This window comes from Tasmannia lanceolata, unplaced genomic scaffold (assembly GCF_043159265.1).
Source record: "Tasmannia lanceolata isolate RefF3 unplaced genomic scaffold, GAP_Taslan_0.1 ptg000011l, whole genome shotgun sequence".
Taxonomy (NCBI): Eukaryota; Viridiplantae; Streptophyta; class Magnoliopsida; order Canellales; family Winteraceae; genus Tasmannia; species Tasmannia lanceolata.
This window is the reverse complement of record NW_027518688.1, coordinates 27,449,898-27,466,388: the sequence shown is the minus strand read 5'-3', so window position 1 is coordinate 27,466,388 and position 16,491 is coordinate 27,449,898. Positions and strand designations below refer to the sequence as shown.

Sequence of the window (16,491 nt, the reverse complement as noted above, 5' to 3'; positions counted from 1 at the left end):
TAAAAGGGTTTCCAAAGCTCATAAAAAGGGTAATAACTTCTTCACCCACCACTCTAAAAACTAGCTCTGCACTCTTGCTCATACTGACTTGAGTGTCGAAGGGCCTGTCCGGAGTAACACTCCGGGTTGGTCATTCTGACCTCGTTTGCTCTTTGCGCAGGGCTCAGCTACTCAGCTCCCTCACCTCAGCTTCTCGGGTCCTCCAGTTCGGCTCTTACGTCACTGTCATATCTGTTACCGATTTTAGGCCTAACAGTTCTGATGACCGCCCTGCACCTGGGGAGCTTTTTTGCATTCAGCAGATCTTGCTTCATGGCTTGAAGAGTCAGATTCTTCTAATATTTTCTATTCGGATTCCTCTTTGGATTCTCTGTTCACAAGACTATCGGCAGTTAGGGGTGGCAACGGGGCGGGTCGGGGCCGGATGTTGGGGTCCCCTTCCCCTTCCCCTTTGCGGGGAATTTCCCCCCTCCCCTTCCCCTTCCCCCTCTGCGGGGATGGTGGGGAATCCCCCTCCCCTCCCCGCGGGGAATATCTAATCCCCTTCCCCTTCCCCTCCCCGCATCCTTCGGGGACAAAATCCCCGCCCCGCCACCTCTTTGGAACCCAACCAAACCAGCAAATAGAGCTTCTTTCTTCTACGTCCATTACAGACAATATTGTGATGAATGCTATGATTCTATTCATGTGATCAACAAACAGATGGACAAAATCAGAAATGCATGGATGAGACAACAAACATAAATAACAGCAGGACCTCATCTTTCAGCAATTTTCTGCATAAATTATGGAATGATAAATAGGAAATGAGCACCAGGATTACCTTCATTAACAGGCAGCAAATGTGCAAAAAGTAACTATTTCAGTAGTCACAATGAACTTTAAAAGTCCATAAGTGGGCGCTCACACACGCAAAATAATGTTCATTAGTTCATTATGTATAGCATGTTAACCCCCAGATGAGTAGGGCTGCAACTTGAGCCGGGTTTTACCCGACCCGCATCGACCCGACCCGAAAATAGCCTGGGTCGGGTTGATGTTTCTTGGGTCTTGGGTCGAGCCGGGTTTAGAAACACAAAGCCCGCATGAATCTCGGGTCGAGCCGGGTTTGAAGGGGCCCGACCCGACCCGACCCGAGATACTTAAGCTTTATAATATGTAAAAGCCAAAAACAGGACTCTTTCCAAACCAGGGCCTCTTTCCATCTTCGTTTTATCTTTTCCCACTTTGGTACTAGGGTTTCATTGTCTCAAGAGAAGTAGAGAATCAAGGATGGAGCCTCACACGATCGAGCCTCACTCTTCTTTCACCTTGTTTCTGATCTCTTTTCTCTCAATGATTTTGATTTCTTCACCATTGATCTACTGTCTTTGATTTCATTTCTATCTTTGATAGATCGATCTACAAGTGCTAAGGATGCCATGATGTGGGCACTCTCACATGTGATTAACAAGGGAGATCTCCTTACTCTTCTTCACATCATTCCACCTCACAAATCTCAAAGAAACCCCCTCTCCTCTGACTCTTCACCTCACCTTGCCAACTCTCTTGGATCTCTTTGCAAGGCCTTCAAACCAGAGGTAATGTAAACAGAATGGAAAACACAAGGGGATACTGGATTTTTTTCTTTGTTTTGGGCCATCTTCTACTTTCTTACTAGATTCTCTTTTTGTTCAAAAAAAAAAAATGCCCACATTTTCCAGATGGGTTTTTGTATTCTCATTTTGTGTTCTGGTTTAAGGACTAGTAAGAACCACATTTCTAATCAATTTCTCCTAGATCTCTTGTCTTGAATGGTTTTCCTTCTTATCACATCAAAAAATTGATAAGTTCATTGACCCTTTAATTTTATTCTATTCCCATTTTGATAACTTTGTTTACTTCCTGTGTGGGTTTTTTAATCCATCAGGTGGAAGTTGAAGCTCTGGTTATCCAAGGACCCACATTAACCACTGTCATCAGCCAAGTCAAGAAACTTGAAGCTTCTGTTTTGGTCTTGGGTCAGAAGAAGCCTTCTCTAATCAATTGGTAAAAGCCTTTGTTTCACTTTTCATTATAATTAGATCTTGATCTGTGGCTTCTCTGTCCATCCACCCATAAATAGAAGGGAAAGATTGTAGTTTTTGGGTTACTTATCTGAGATCTTATTGAAGCATTTTAGATCAAATGTTGTTGAGACTTTCTTGTTGTTTTGCAGTTTCTTCAAGAGCAGCAATGAGGATTTCGTGGAGCAATGCATCAATAATGCAGAATGTCTGACATTGGGTGTTAGAAAACAGAGCAGGGGCATTGGTGGATACCTCATCAGCACTAGATGGCAGAAGAACTTCTGGCTCCTTGCTTAGTAGACGGTATAACATTTGACAAAAGACCCACATTTCAGCATGCAACCTTTGTACAAAAAGGTTAGATCTTTGCTCAGAAAAATTGAATCAAGAGTTGATATCTTGGTTACTATGTCATCTCTCAAATCCAATTCCTAACATAGTTTCTTATTCAATATTAAATTATGATGTTGGCATGCTATGTGAAAAGTCTGATAAATATCTACCAATCAAAATGTCATGGCAAAGAACCTTTCAACTAATCAAATGGAAGGAAATAGAAAGCAATCCTCAGCTCAAATGCTTTCCCTATATTAGAAGAGCAGTTCCATTACATTAGCTCACTCTTTACAACAATTAAAACCATATTATTGTGCCTTTAAACCTTAATCATCTTTTTTTTTTGAAGAAGGCACCAGAATATGAATATATAGATGAATAAGCAGAACCGAGATGGTCCTGAAGGAACAATGAGAAAAGAAAATTAAACCTTAATCATCTAATTTAACATTTACAAGCGGGAGCATCTCCATCCGTTTTCGAGGGGTTCCTGGCAGTTTCTGAGAGAGATTGTGCCTCACGTATCCGTAGATAGTACAGCCGAGGAGTGTCACTCCACATCCGAAAGCATTTAAAATCGGAATTGGGTTTCTAAAAATCAGCCATGATACTATGACAGCGACTGAGTCAAGACATCTAGTATGTTTAATTTCATTGCATGGCCTGCAATTTTGTTCATTTTTTGTTTTTTATGGTCATCTTCTTTGTGTCATTGAAGAATAGACTCATTATTAATCTCTTATCTTTGCCCAACTTTCCATAACTCATTGTTGATTTTTCCTCAATGTGAGCCCGTAAAAGAAATATTTCATGTTTAATTTTTAATTTCTTTTGGTGAAAATGATTGCTTGCCCATTCTAGAAAGGAAGTTGCCTTGCCAAATAAGAGTTTTCCTTAAAAAATTGCGTCAACGTGAAAAAACCCGACCCGACCCGACCCGACCCGAGATTTATCATGGGTAGGGCCGGGTTTGGGTCTCGTGGGTTTTCCGGAAAAAAACCCGACCCGACCCGACCCGAGATATTTCTCGGGTTGGGTTGGGTTCTTCAAAACCCGACCCGCCCGACCCGAGTTGCAGCCCTACAGATGAGCATGAGAAATGAGAATGGAGAAGATAACAAAATCAACAAATGACTTATTTCTTTAACTGCAATTCAGTCTAGTGCTGACATGAAACAAATTTCTAGTAGCTAAATTTTTCTTGTTGAAAATTAAAACCTGCAATCCAACCCTAAAATTCTGTTGGCACTACGATTTTTTGATAATTGCATACACTCAGCGTCTCAGGCTCTCAGCTTGTCTTTATTATTTCAACATCTGTGAAAAGGTTATTATAGTTCCCAAAATGCTCTCAGAAGCTAATTAAAAGGAAAAGACAAGCTAAGTTTATGTTTGGGGGAATCTTGTAGCCAATCCACAGAGTTTCTAGTAGTTTTCCTTAAAAAAAACATTTAAAAATTTACAAAAAAATGACATTAATTAGCGGGGCGGGGACAACTCCATCCCCTTCCCCTTCCCCTTTCAAATCGGGGAATCCCCTCCCCAAACGGGGCGGGGCGGATCCCCGCTTTTTCGGGTGAAATTGCCAGCCCTATCGGCAGTTATGCTTTATCTGTATTTTGGGTTGTCCCTTTGCTGACTTCTAAAGTTGCTTTCAATGTGTGCTGTCAGCATTTAATGCACTGTCTACACTCAATGGGCCGTCACTACCAATGAGAAGTAGTAGTTGCGTGGCTGTAGGTACCTGGAAGGAAAGAGTTTTTGGATTTTGAAGTCTGATCGCCAGCTTTCCCGCACAAAGCTTCGTGCTTTGCAGCTTGCACTAGACGGGAATTTAAAGAGGGACCAGAACTGTCAGAGGACAGCTGGTCATTAGTGCTAGTTTTTTATTTTTCTTGAGATGATGCTGACCTATGCGATCTGTCGTTTGCAGCTACACCTGAAGGGCTAGGAAAAGGACATGGCTCTCTTGGATTGTGGGTCGTCTTCAACCTCCCTACCTTTCCAGCTTGGGATAAGGCAGCGGAGATGAAATCACCCAGTGTTGAAGGTTTTGGAGGAGAGATTGGCCTCTGGTCAGTTACTAAGGATTTAGGAACTGGGGACTATTTTTTCTTCTTTTTGAGATTTGGTGAGACTGAGATTTGAGGAGACTCCTCATAATCTCTTTTCTCCAAAACCAGATCCAAAGGGCTAGGATCATGCCCTGGATCGGGGGGCTGATTAGAATGCATTGAATGAAGAGGGGAGAATAAAAAACTAAGAAACAAATGAAAATGGCAGAGAAGTAAAAGCAGGAGGTAGCATTTACTGAACTAAGCTTAAACTGAGCTGAACTTTAAGAAACAATAATGTTAAACAGCAATAAGCTAAGCTTAAACAAGGGAACAAGGAAGAAGGTCACCGAATGGGAGTACATCTCGTTGAGCAATCTTCCCCGCTAGAGCAATCTTCTTCCCTACAAGAAGTTTGGGCCATGTATGTGGTAGCTGGAATGTTCCGCTAGGATTTGGCTGAAGAGATCAATTCCTGATGACTGATCACCCTATGAGTTTGAGGAAACACATGGATCGTGTACTGGGATTTCTCACACTAGGAATACACATATGTATATAGGAATACACATATGCGAGGGATCGGATACGATTTAAAGGAGTTAGACTTATGTACGTTTTTTTCGGAAATACATTGAATAACATGCACACAATTTACAATAGCTCGCACATAGTATACTTAACTAGGGAAGTCGTTGTAGTGAAATATTTAGGGGCCGTTTGGATACGCCGATTTTAGAATCCAGGTTTTTAGTTTAAAAACAGTGGAAAAGAGGGTTAGCGATAAGAGAAGAAGCGGACCAACCGTCGTTTTTTACTCATCTCCCTTCTTTCCATTTTTTACTCATCTCCTTTCTTTCCATTAGCAAGAGAGTAGAAGATCCTCTCATTTTCCAGGTTTTAGAAATCTCAGGTTGCGGGAGAGATTTTTAAAACTTGATTTTCTTGCTTAAAATCCAAGAAACACTGCCAGGAGAGCACACAGCAGCCTGATCATGAACCCTCTTTTACACTTTTCAAACCAAAAACCTGGATTCTAAATTCCGCATACCCAAACAGCCCCTAATGCTGGAACTCATTGAAATGTGTTGATCCAAGTTAAGGAATTAGGTGTGTAATTCACAATTATTTTATATTTAATAATATTTAATTTGAATGTATTTAGAGCACTCAAAAGATGCATGCTAATTAAACATAATTACCTTGATAATGCATGATGATTGATAAGGACGTCAAAATGGATTTTTTATTACTGGGATGTTCTTGAAGAAAATTAGCAAAGTATAATATCTGTCAATCCAACACATGAAAGGCTTCGTGTGCTAGATATGAGATTAAGGAAGAATTAACATAAATGAAAATTTCAACTATATCAAAGAGATATACGTGATTTCATACATAACCCCGAATATGTTAACAAATGCTTCATCCATAGTGGGTCCTAAGATATGGATGGGTTTGATGAAAAGCAAGTCAGCAAATACGGCCAACTCTGTCTAGATATAAAGCCTCCTCATGAGACCACGAAATTGGATAAGATGCAGAGCATTTGACTTACCGGTGGAAGATGATCTCGTAAAGCAAAGACAAAAATCTTACATCCTCAGCTCAAACACTACTCCTCGTTTGTATTATATTGACTTTTCAACAGCCTACTAACTCAGCGGAAATGATATTTCATAATGCTATATACTCTGAGAAATGATATTCTCTTTGGGAATGGTTCACTACTTGAGGATAAATTCACCCCCTTTCACGTTTTTCTTTGCTTTTAAAAACTTAATGAATAACGTTAGGTGGGGGGAGCGGGGCAGATTTTATCCGTCAGAGGGGGGGGGATATCTCTTCTATAAGTATCAAACTTGACCCAATTGAATCCATATCTTCCCATCCCCCTTCACTAATTAACATTCAAGCTACCAACCATGAAGTTAGGCCTGCTTGTCTCAGCCCTCTTACTTTCGGCCCTCGCCGTAGGTATCTCTCTGGTAACCGCCAAAGATGTACGCGACATGGACGGTCACAAGCTCCTTTCCGGTGAAGTCTACTACGTTGTTCCCGTCGTCAGCGGGAGGGGCGGCCGTCTGACGCTTACGGGTAGAAATGGAACATGCCCATTCAATGTTGCCCAAGAAAATTACGAGATTTTCCTAGGTACCGGGATGAAATTCTGGCCAGCCAACCAATCCAAGAACGTACAGGTGTCAGAAGACGTAAATATTGAGTTCTGGGTTGCGAACATGTGCGTGCAGTCTAAGGTTTGGAGGCTAGCGGGGCCCGATGATGCAACCGGAAGGAGGTACGTGACGACGGGTGGAGTGACTGGAAATCCGGGCAGGGCGACGCTCAGTGACTGGTTTAAGATTGAGAAAAATGGAGATGGTTACAAGTTTGTTTTCTGCCCCACTGTTTGTAAAATTTGCAAGGTTCTCTGTGGGGATTTGGGCATTTTTAATGAGGATGGGAATAGATGGTTGGGCTTCAATGGTGATCCATTTCCCGTTATGTTCATAACCAGTGCAAACGCGTAATCTATAAATCAAGTGTAATTGAGATTGTACTTCATGTTGTTAAGTATGTTTAAATAAAGAGGAAATGGAGATTGAGTTTCCAGTGGGTCTCACCCCGTGGATGGGTCATATCCCACATATCGTCATAACTAGAACCACCGCATATTCCATTTTATCAATTCATCTTCTGTGCAAAAGACATTGTATTCTTGATAAATGTTTGTGCTGATGAGCCCGCATAGCCGTATTGAATCTGATATTTTCCCTCAAAATTTAAACCATTTTCTTTCTAACCAAATATCTCACATAGAGATCTGTGATAGTCATCCTCTAGGACCAGCCAAGGATGGGCTATAGGCCAAAAACATGACCCTCATGGTATGATTCCACAAAAGGCTAGTTTAAAAGCAAACGACTTGAAAAACTGCAAGAAAATTCTCCAATCAAACACAAGAATCACTCAGATCAATACGATCTTAAGATGAAACACAGCCCACTAGAGGAACAGCCAACATCTACTACGCACGTGCTAGGTGCACCAGCATAGAGCTACTATGGACAGGATATCTCACACAGGGAGGTCTATTATTAACAGAAAACAGACCGGTTGCCATCTGTTAATATACTCAAAGACTACATTTGATACCTCAATTTTCCAAAGACAACAAAATACAAATCTTCTTTACCACACCCAACGAAAGACCATATGACCATAAGAAATTAAGTACTGTGCATGTCTTTTTACAAGTTTTGTGCATGCATGAGTGATGATTAACTCAAGAACACAATGTCCTTCAAACCAATAAATCAAGATTTAAAAGAGGGCCAGAAACAGGAGCAGAGGATTCAAATCATCAAACATTTCAAGACTAGTTACTCACTCCTCCTTTCTGGTGGCAATCATTTTGCAGCTGCTAATAAGATCTAGCTGCGTTAATCCAGCTAAAAAGAAATCCATCTGCCGGATCACTGTCCAATAAACTGCCCAAAAAATTCACTTTACAGAATTCTGGAAACTGCAATCTGGCTTGATCACAGAGAGCCTTGGTAATATGTGGGCAAGCCCTCACGTCCAGATATTCCAAGTACTTGCAGAATTGCAACAACAACTGTATCCCTGAAACAGTGATCCCTGGGCAGTTATTGACCTTCAACAACTTCAAACCCGACTCGAATCCTCCTTTCCCCAGTCCCAGAAAAGCTGTATCTGTTACCTCACGACAGCACCCAATGTCAAGGACCTCAAGATTTTTGCAGTGAGACAGGACACAGCTCAAGGATGAGTTAGAGATTTTTAGACACCAATCCATCCGTACGTACTTCAGACTGTGACCAAAGGAGAAAGCGAGGGCCTTTACTGATTCGTCGGAGACTTCCCGGCACCCACCCATGACTAAGATCTTGAGGCACTTGCAGTATTTTGCCAAAGAAAATATGGATTCATCACCGACATCGCAGCAATCCAACATCTTTAGAGTCCTTAGTGAGGAAGAACAGAACTGGGAAAGTTTAGAGATCCCAACATCTCCAATTTTGAAGCATTTATTGATGTCTAGATACTTGATGTGGCGACACCCATCGACAAGAGTCACGAGTCCATTGTCAGTTATTTTGATGCATCCCTCCAGTCCGAGTTCTTCCAGATGATGACAGTTTTTTGAAAGAGCTTGTAATAGTCCATCTGTGACGAACTTGCAACCAGGAAGATGTAGGCTCCTCAAATTGTGGCATCCGTTAGCAACAGACACAAGTCCCTTATCAGTTAGTTTTCGGCAGCTGGAAACATCCAACGACTGCAGAGAGGGAAGACCCTTTCCCAGATATGTCATTCCAACATCTGTAATGCCTACAGAAATATCAAAGGATAATTTAATTCAAATATGAGTGTCGGAGCATATAAATGGCATGCAAGTATGACCAGCCAACAATGGTGGATTGAGCAGAATATGGTGCTGATGAGCCTTCATCAGAGGCGGCTCGCCGGCTCAGAGATAAGGAATTGAATCCTAGTGGAATGGCCGGTTCCTTCATCTCATTGTTATGGGTTCGAGTCAGCTTCCTTACCCTAGAAAGCCAGAGCCAGTCTTCTTTGGAACCAGCCAATCCATCTTTAACCGACGGAAGATACAGTCCAGGTAGGTTTCAACACTCAGGCAGAACAGCGGAATCACACAACACTTGTATAATACGTAATTTAATTCATTTTTTTGTTTTGATGGGTATAAGATTATGAGTAACGATTGGAGTTCATATCAGTAGGCAGAGCATATAAATATCATACAACTAGGGCTGCAACAGGGTCGGGTTGGGTCGGGTTTTTCAAAACCCTAGCCCAACCCTGGAACCCATTATCTCGGCCCTGACCCGCCCTGACCCGAGCCCTGACCCTGAGTCAGGGCCGAAAAACCTCAACCCATTGCCCGCCCTACAGGGCTCAGTGCTGGCCCTGGCCCGCCCTGATTGGCCCTGATTGGGCACGGCCCTAATTGACCCTAGTGCAAATACCCGTTAAGAGTGCCAAAAATAAAGCAACCACTTATCATATAGAACAAAATGATCAATAAACAGAGAAAGGGAACAAAATAAGACTATGAATTCAACAACATGACGGGCAACAAAGACAATTAATAATAATAATCTAAAGAAACATGAATCCAAGATAATAGAAAACATTAGCAAAAGAAACATGCACAGATGGTTCAATTCTATAATAGAAAACTTAGGGTGGGGCCGGGTCAGGGTACCCGAGGCATTAACCCAGAACCCGACCCGACCTGAGTCAGGGTCTAAAATAATGAACCCTGACCCACCCTCAAGGTTGGAAAATCCAGCCCTGACCCTGTTCGGGCTCAGGGCGTGTCAGGGCGGACAGGGCCAAACTTGCACCCCTACATACAACTATAACCCTGCCAACAAATGGTACTCCGGCAAATCTTAATAGAGCACTCCGAATTGCAGTTGACCAACATAAACATTTTTTTTTTGGGGGTAAAATAGCTGATTTTATTAAGAGTATGCAAACAGTGCATGCACAGGGAAACCTTTTTATTTATTTATTTTGAAAAATAACTGATTTTATTAAGAGTATAGCAAACAGTACATGCATCAGGGACAAGACATCCAATTAATCATAAGCCATGTCTGGATACTAGGAATTTGGTTTCATGATAAATCGCCAGTCTCGTAGTGGAGATGAGGGTGAAAATGCTAAAAATCAAGAAAGGAAATCCAGAAATGGGGTGTCTGCCGTGATGAGCTGCGGCTAAAATGGGGAAAAGGTTGACTGGATTGTGAGCAGAGATTTTCATTTCCTGATTTTTAGCCTCCATCCCATCGTGAGAGACATTCATTCCTGGATTTCCTTTCCTGATTTTTAGCAACTTAACCCTTGGAATCTACCGATTTGTCACGAAAACAAATTCCTGGTAGCCAAACGTGCCCATATACAGCAAATATAAACCCACGCCATCCCATCTAACCCATACTCTACACGGCCACAAAAACAAACCACCACTAGAGGACTGGGAACGTCCAAATCTTCAACTCTGATCCGTTTATCGCCAACTTGTCTGCGTGAGCTTTAGCTGAACGCTTCATGTGACTGAATTCTGGGCACACCGTGATGCAAAGATCTTGTATCTCTGATAAAATCTCTGCAAGTTTTCAAGGACCCCGAGCCCTGTTAGTTGTTACTTTCCCACACCAAGTTTTAGAGGGGTCTCCCTCAATGACTCGACACATTACACCCGTCATAGTTACATGTTTACACAGAGACACTCGACACACTAATGTGCACATGCAGATAATACATGTATACAATGCAAACACTTCAAATAAGGGGTTCCACGAGTAGCTATGAAAGAGAAAAGTGTCGCCAATTGTCGCCTTGCACCAAAACTTATTTTGCGCCAAGTCAAGACCTTGTCTTTAAGCTTTTGAGAGCCTTTTTTAGAGTAGTTCCCCTCAATTTATTCAATAAAGAGATTTATGAGTGTTTTAAAATGCGGGTACAGCACGGTCGAAGAAAAACCTAGTCGACTCGACACAACGCGGTTGAGTACTCGGTTGACGCGGTTGAGTACTCAATTGACACGGTCATAATTCGGGAGAGTGAAAGGATTGTTTATTGACTCCGTAGGGCGAAATGAGGAACACGGATGTGGCGCAATGTGGAACGCAGCCAAGGTAAATGGGAGTCGACTCGGGGGAGTTTTAAAACTACGGATCTATCTACACTACTCTACATTACTTCATGCCCAAGTTACCTTGGTCGTGATTTGTATTCACATCAGTCCCCCAGCCCAGCCCAGCCCACCCTCCTTCTCTTCCTCCTCTCTCCCCATGTCATAGTTCTCGGCTGAGAGACATTCCAACCTCCTTTTCCCTTCTTTTCTCCCCTCTTTAACTCATGGTTGTGAGAACCCCTTCTCCTCTCTCACATCAGCCCCCCCCCCCCCCCCCCCCCCCCCCCACACACAATCTTTTGTAGCTTCCTATGTTTTTCTTCCTGTTGGACGACCAAGCCACGAGGCCCCAACACGCTCCTTCCCATGTATGATTTCTACTCTCCTTTCTGTTTCTATCACCCCCTTTCCCTCTCTCTCCCTTGATCCCCTTCCCCTTTCTTCATTTTCCTTTATTTCTTTAATATTTCCCTTCTACTGCTTATCCCACTTTTCCCAACCATCCCATAACCCTTGCCATCATCACTAACATACACTGATCCATTCACCCTTATTACCATTCCCTTTGCAACCTTTAGGTATTGTTTTCCAGCCTTTTTGTTAGATTTAACTTATTTAGATAAATTATTTATGCTACATATGGTTGAGAGTTGAATTTTCTTTCCTAGTTAGTTTGATTTTTATTCACATATTTGATGTACGGAACACTGTTAGGGTTGAGTATATTTCTTATTGATGAATGAACTCCATGGCTATAAATTTTCTATGAATTCTCTATTTGTGAAAGGTTATATCGCGATATTTAATTTGTCTGGGAATGTTTGTTTGCTGATTTATTGAAATTTTAGTAACCTGTGTAATGCTCCAAAGCCCCCATATCTGACTTGTGAACCCTAGGGTTGCCACATTCTTACAAGTTATTACTTAAAGGACTTGAATAACACTCTAAAACTAAATAAAAGATTTTTAATCCTCTTGAAGGGCCCATCCTCCAAGTTAAATTAAGGATGGTCACATCACTATCATGGTGGGAAACATGTCTTGCCTCTGGTTTTCTATCTAGACCAAGCTCATGCAGGACAATCAAATGTTGAACTAATATTCCGCTATTATACCAAATATGAAGCAGGGTGAAATTTTGGATTTTGGCTCCTAAAATAGGTGATTAGGTCAGCAAAATAAATCTGTAGGGATTAGGATAGGTTTGGGGTGGTACGGACATATGCCAGGAAGCTTTCAAAGGATGCTGGGAAGGTGTAAAATTAGTTTTGGGGCAAAACGGAGGGGTGCAAGGTTAAGGCTGAGATGGGAATGTTAAAACAAGAAAAAAATTAGGGTTTTGATATTTAGACAAGGGGAAAGAAAATTTTTGGTTCCCGGGCAGATTGTTTTTGTAGATGAAATCATCAAGAAAAAATAAGAGAGAAAAAAAGAGAAACATATATTCTAGATAAGAAAGAAACAAGAAACTTATCTCAAGGCAACCCACCAAGAGTTTTCTTTGGCATCTCACCAAAGAAGCTTCGGAAAAATCAAGACATCACACCTTGAGGATGAAGGCTTCACACCCACAATTTTGCAAACTCTCAAAGAACAATATTTTCTATTCATTCATTCCATCACCATAATAGAGAATCATAGAAAAGTGCCCAAAGGCTTAGAATATATAAGAAGAAAAAAGAGAACTAGAAAGTTCTAAAACCCTAAGAAAACCTAAGACTTTTGGACCAAAAGATCCTCTAATGACTTAAAAACTCTCTCCCCACTTAAAAATCCCTTAATACATGTGTGGGGCATGGGGCATCTTTAAAACACTCAAAATTCAAAATATTAAGTGATTTTGAGGAGAAAAGACCATGGTGCCTCTACTATAACTCAAGGGACTAAAAAGACACCTAAAACACACTCAACAATTAAAATATGGCCCTCAGATGGCCTCCATCAAACTCCCTCGACCCCGACGAAGAAGCTTCGGGAAGTCATGTCGTCGGTATGACGAAGTGTGATCATCATGTGCACTTTCGGTGTATTCCTTATAACTTGCTAGCTGAGGCAAAAAAAACTCTCAACTCTTCTGCTTCATTAGGTTTCTAGACGTCTGCTCGCATGTGTTGTAGTTGATGTGTAAGCTCTTCCTACCGAGTTTGCTGAATAATTCGCCTCTTCCAGGTGTGTCGGATAATAATTGCATCCCTTTTTATTCTCATGTAATGTTCACGGGCTAACCTTTGTCGGAACCAACTTTGTATGACGATAATGGCTCTAGTCCGTTGCTCTAGTTTCATGCTCTCCAAAGAAGAGATCAACAATGATTGTTTCGGCATGAGCTCCTAACTCTGTGCAATACAATCCACGCGATCAAGATGAGATAGTTACCTATCAAATTTGGAGTTTAAGCCTTACAATAACTCAACTACTAGATCGTAATTGCATTATAGACAACATGTTTCCACCCTGGACTCTAATACCAAATCTGATGCCGGACGACCGAATGTTGAACTAATATTTTGCTCTGATACCAAAATTGATGCAGGACGATCGAAGGTTGAACTAATATTTCGCTCTTATACCAAATCTGATGCGGGGTGAAAATAGGATTTTGGCATTGATTAGGTTGGGGCAATAATTTTATAGGGTTTAGGCTAGGTTTGGGGTGATGAAACATATGCCAGGAAGGTGTAAAATTAGTTTTGGGGCAAAACAGAGAGGTGCAAGGTGTAGGCTGAGATGGGAGGGTTAAAACAATAAAAAAATTAGGCTTTTGAGGTTTTACGCAAGGAGAAAGAAATTTTACTATTCCTGGGCAGATCGTTTTTGTTGATGAAATCAAGATAAAAAGAGAGAAAATAGAGAAATATATATTATAGATAAAGAAACAAGAAAGTTATCTCAAGGCATCCCACCAAGAGTTTACTTTGGCTCTCATTAAAGAAGATTCAGAAAGATCGAGGCATCACACCTTGAGGATGAAGGCTTCACAATGACAATCTTGCAGACTATCAAAGAACAATCTTTTTATTCCTTCATTCCATCATCATAACAGATAATCATAGAAAAGTCCCCTAAGGCTTACAATCTATAAGAACAAAAAAGAGAACTAGAAAGTTCTAAAACCCTAAAGAAAACAGACTTTTGGACCAAAATACCCTCTAATGACTTAAAAAACTCTCGCCCCACTTAAAAATCCCTTAATACATGTGTGGGGCATATTTAAAACACTTAGAACTCAAAAAACTGAGAAAAGGCCACGGTACCCCTACTATAACTTAAGGGACTTAAAATACACGTAAAACACACTTAAAAATTAAAATATGGCCCTAGATGGCTTCCATCACAACAAGTTACATTAGCTGCTTAACTAGTTGAGGGTTTATTACAATTTCCTAGTTTGACTAGGATTAACTTTAGGTCTTTTAGGAGAAACCCCTAACACATATACATTCTAGCATAACCATGCGGTTAGGAGTAGATGTGAGATGAAACCAACAAAGAAATCTCACAAGAGAAAGAGAGGATATTCTCATGGTTTTTGCTTGTGGGGAGATGAAGGGGGCGAGCGAAACAGATGATTTTCTAATGATTTTTGCACGTGGAGAGAAGAAGAGGGAGAGTGGATTTTATTCTCTTGGAGAAGAAAAGCGTACAGTCTTGGTTGACAGAGTAAAGGGAAAGAGTTATGGCTGGTGGGTTTTGGGTTACTTCAGTTGTAATCCTTCTACTGTTGCTTTCTCATATCAGAAGACCATGATCTCGCCCATAGACATAGGCCTTCGTACCGAACCACATAAATCATATATATGGTCCCTGTGTGTTAGCTGTTATAGGATTAATGTATGGTTATTCTATCTTGACTTTAACTGTGATTTTGATAGAATTTTACAGCGTCTTCTACAAATCATACCTGTGGCTTATAATAAATTCAAAAATAAAATCGTCAGCATTACTCATGAGTAATGCACAAAACAAACAAAAAATCCAATTTTTTAATGGAAAAATCTCATCCAACTTATCCTCGAAATTACCACGAATGCTAAATCAATAATTCTTTGAAACTGAAGTAATTGGTACCCAAATTCAGTAAGAAAGGTCTTACCTTTACAATTCTGTAGACTGAGGATCTGCAAGCAAGTGAAACTGGCCGCGATGACAGAGAGATCGGAGTCAATGACGCCTGGGTAGAACGAACGAGAGGTGGATTGAGAGAGATCCAATTCGATCAGGCGAGAAAACCTAGCAGCCATTTTCTGCAGCATAACAGGGCCTGCCCTAGCACAGAGCTTCTTCCTCTCGGTGCTCTGTAAGAGCAACCATCGCTTACATACGAGACCAAAATCGTCTCTGTCTTTGTTGCTTTGTAACTTGGCCAGTATGGCCCTAAGCTCATCGTCAGTCAAGATCTCGTTGATGCAAACCATAATTTCTTCTGGATTTCTCAATTCCGCCATTAGAAACAAGAGTAGAAGCGCTCTTTAAGAAACCCTAACTTACGGAGATCGGAGAAGGGGACCGGGAAAAAAACACTAATTCGGACTCGGATTTGGCGCAATCGGTTCATAGAAATCCGGAGTAGATTCAGAAGAAGGTCGAGAAGCCCTAATCCTATCCTGATCAGGACTCGTCGAAACCCTCTCTCTCTTCTCTCTCCTCTCTCTCTCGGGTAGAATAAAAATCAGAGCTAGCTCTAGCTGGAATATGCCCAAAATGGGCCCCACATTTTCAATAGATCCAGACCATCCATCTGGTAAGGGCCACTTTGAATCTACCGATCAGAAAAATCAGATCGAATTCAACTTTTACATTTGCATGTGGGTAGACACTAGACAGGTAGATGACCATAATTTATCTGATTGGACGATTAGGATCATCTGATAAATTGGGAGTTCTAAGGTGGGACCCACTAGATAGACAGTCAAAAGTGCTAAGCGAATAAAATTGGTGACGTATGCAATTTAACCATTATTCCCCAAGAAAATGCAGGTAGTTGGCACGTCGCCATTTTTAGGAGCAAGTGGGCCACCATTAAATGATATGCAAAGGGAAGTAATATATTCGCCCCTTTTTCTTCCTGGGCCACCCGTCTAGAGTGTTTGTGGCTACTCGTGAAGCCCAATGAAGAAAAAGAGGGCAAATATGTCACTTCCCTATGCTTCAAGAGAAGCAATCGGACCGCAGGCACGCACGGCCCGTGCCGTGCCGCAGGCCTAAGTCCGTAGCCCGGCATGGCCCACGTCTTCGTGCCGTGCCGGCATGCCCATGTCCATGTCACTAAGTAATCATGCCGTGCCGGGCCACGGGCCGGCATGGCCCAGTTGCCACCTTGAATTCTAAACAGTAGTCGTGCAACCAAAAGGTACAGTGG

At 41.6% G+C, this 16,491-nt stretch overlaps 2 protein-coding genes and 1 pseudogene across 2 annotated transcripts; 2 read left to right on the top strand and 1 right to left on the bottom strand.

The window, feature by feature from the left end:
* Positions 1-1,022: 1,022 nt before the first annotated feature.
* On the top strand, positions 1,023-2,437 carry LOC143886344 (uncharacterized). Its single transcript, XM_077390291.1, has 3 exons — positions 1,023-1,580; positions 1,910-2,028; positions 2,198-2,437. The coding sequence occupies exons 1-3, from the start codon at positions 1,422-1,424 to the stop codon at positions 2,343-2,345; spliced, it is 426 nt and encodes a 141-aa protein (XP_077246406.1). The 5' UTR covers positions 1,023-1,421; the 3' UTR covers positions 2,346-2,437.
* Positions 2,438-6,154: 3,717 nt separating this feature from the next.
* Positions 6,155-7,051, top strand: LOC143886884 (kunitz trypsin inhibitor 5 pseudogene; annotated as a pseudogene).
* A 463-nt stretch (positions 7,052-7,514) lies between these two features.
* LOC143886882 (RNI-like superfamily protein) lies at positions 7,515-15,800 on the bottom strand. Its single transcript, XM_077391051.1, has 2 exons — positions 15,226-15,800; positions 7,515-8,794 (listed from the first exon to the last, which is right to left on the bottom strand). Exons 1-2 carry the CDS (start codon positions 15,575-15,577, stop codon positions 7,863-7,865), a joined length of 1,284 nt encoding a protein of 427 aa, XP_077247166.1. The 5' UTR covers positions 15,578-15,800; the 3' UTR covers positions 7,515-7,862.
* Positions 15,801-16,491: the final 691 nt, after the last annotated feature.

Bases quoted from the DNA above. Each gene is read 5' to 3' on its own strand.
- LOC143886882 (XM_077391051.1), bottom strand. From the start codon at position 15,577: ATGGCGGAATTGAGAAATCCAGAAGAAATTATGGTTTGCATCAACGAG. The intron at 8,795-15,225 runs GTAAGACCTTTC...ATATTTCTGTAG, and splicing joins CAGTCTACAGAATTGTAAAG to GCATTACAGATGTTGGAATG.
- LOC143886344 (XM_077390291.1), top strand. From the start codon at position 1,422: ATGATGTGGGCACTCTCACATGTGATTAACAAGGGAGATCTCCTTACT. The intron at 1,581-1,909 runs GTAATGTAAACA...TTAATCCATCAG, and splicing joins GCAAGGCCTTCAAACCAGAG to GTGGAAGTTGAAGCTCTGGT. The intron at 2,029-2,197 runs GTAAAAGCCTTT...GTTGTTTTGCAG, and splicing joins AAGCCTTCTCTAATCAATTG to TTTCTTCAAGAGCAGCAATG.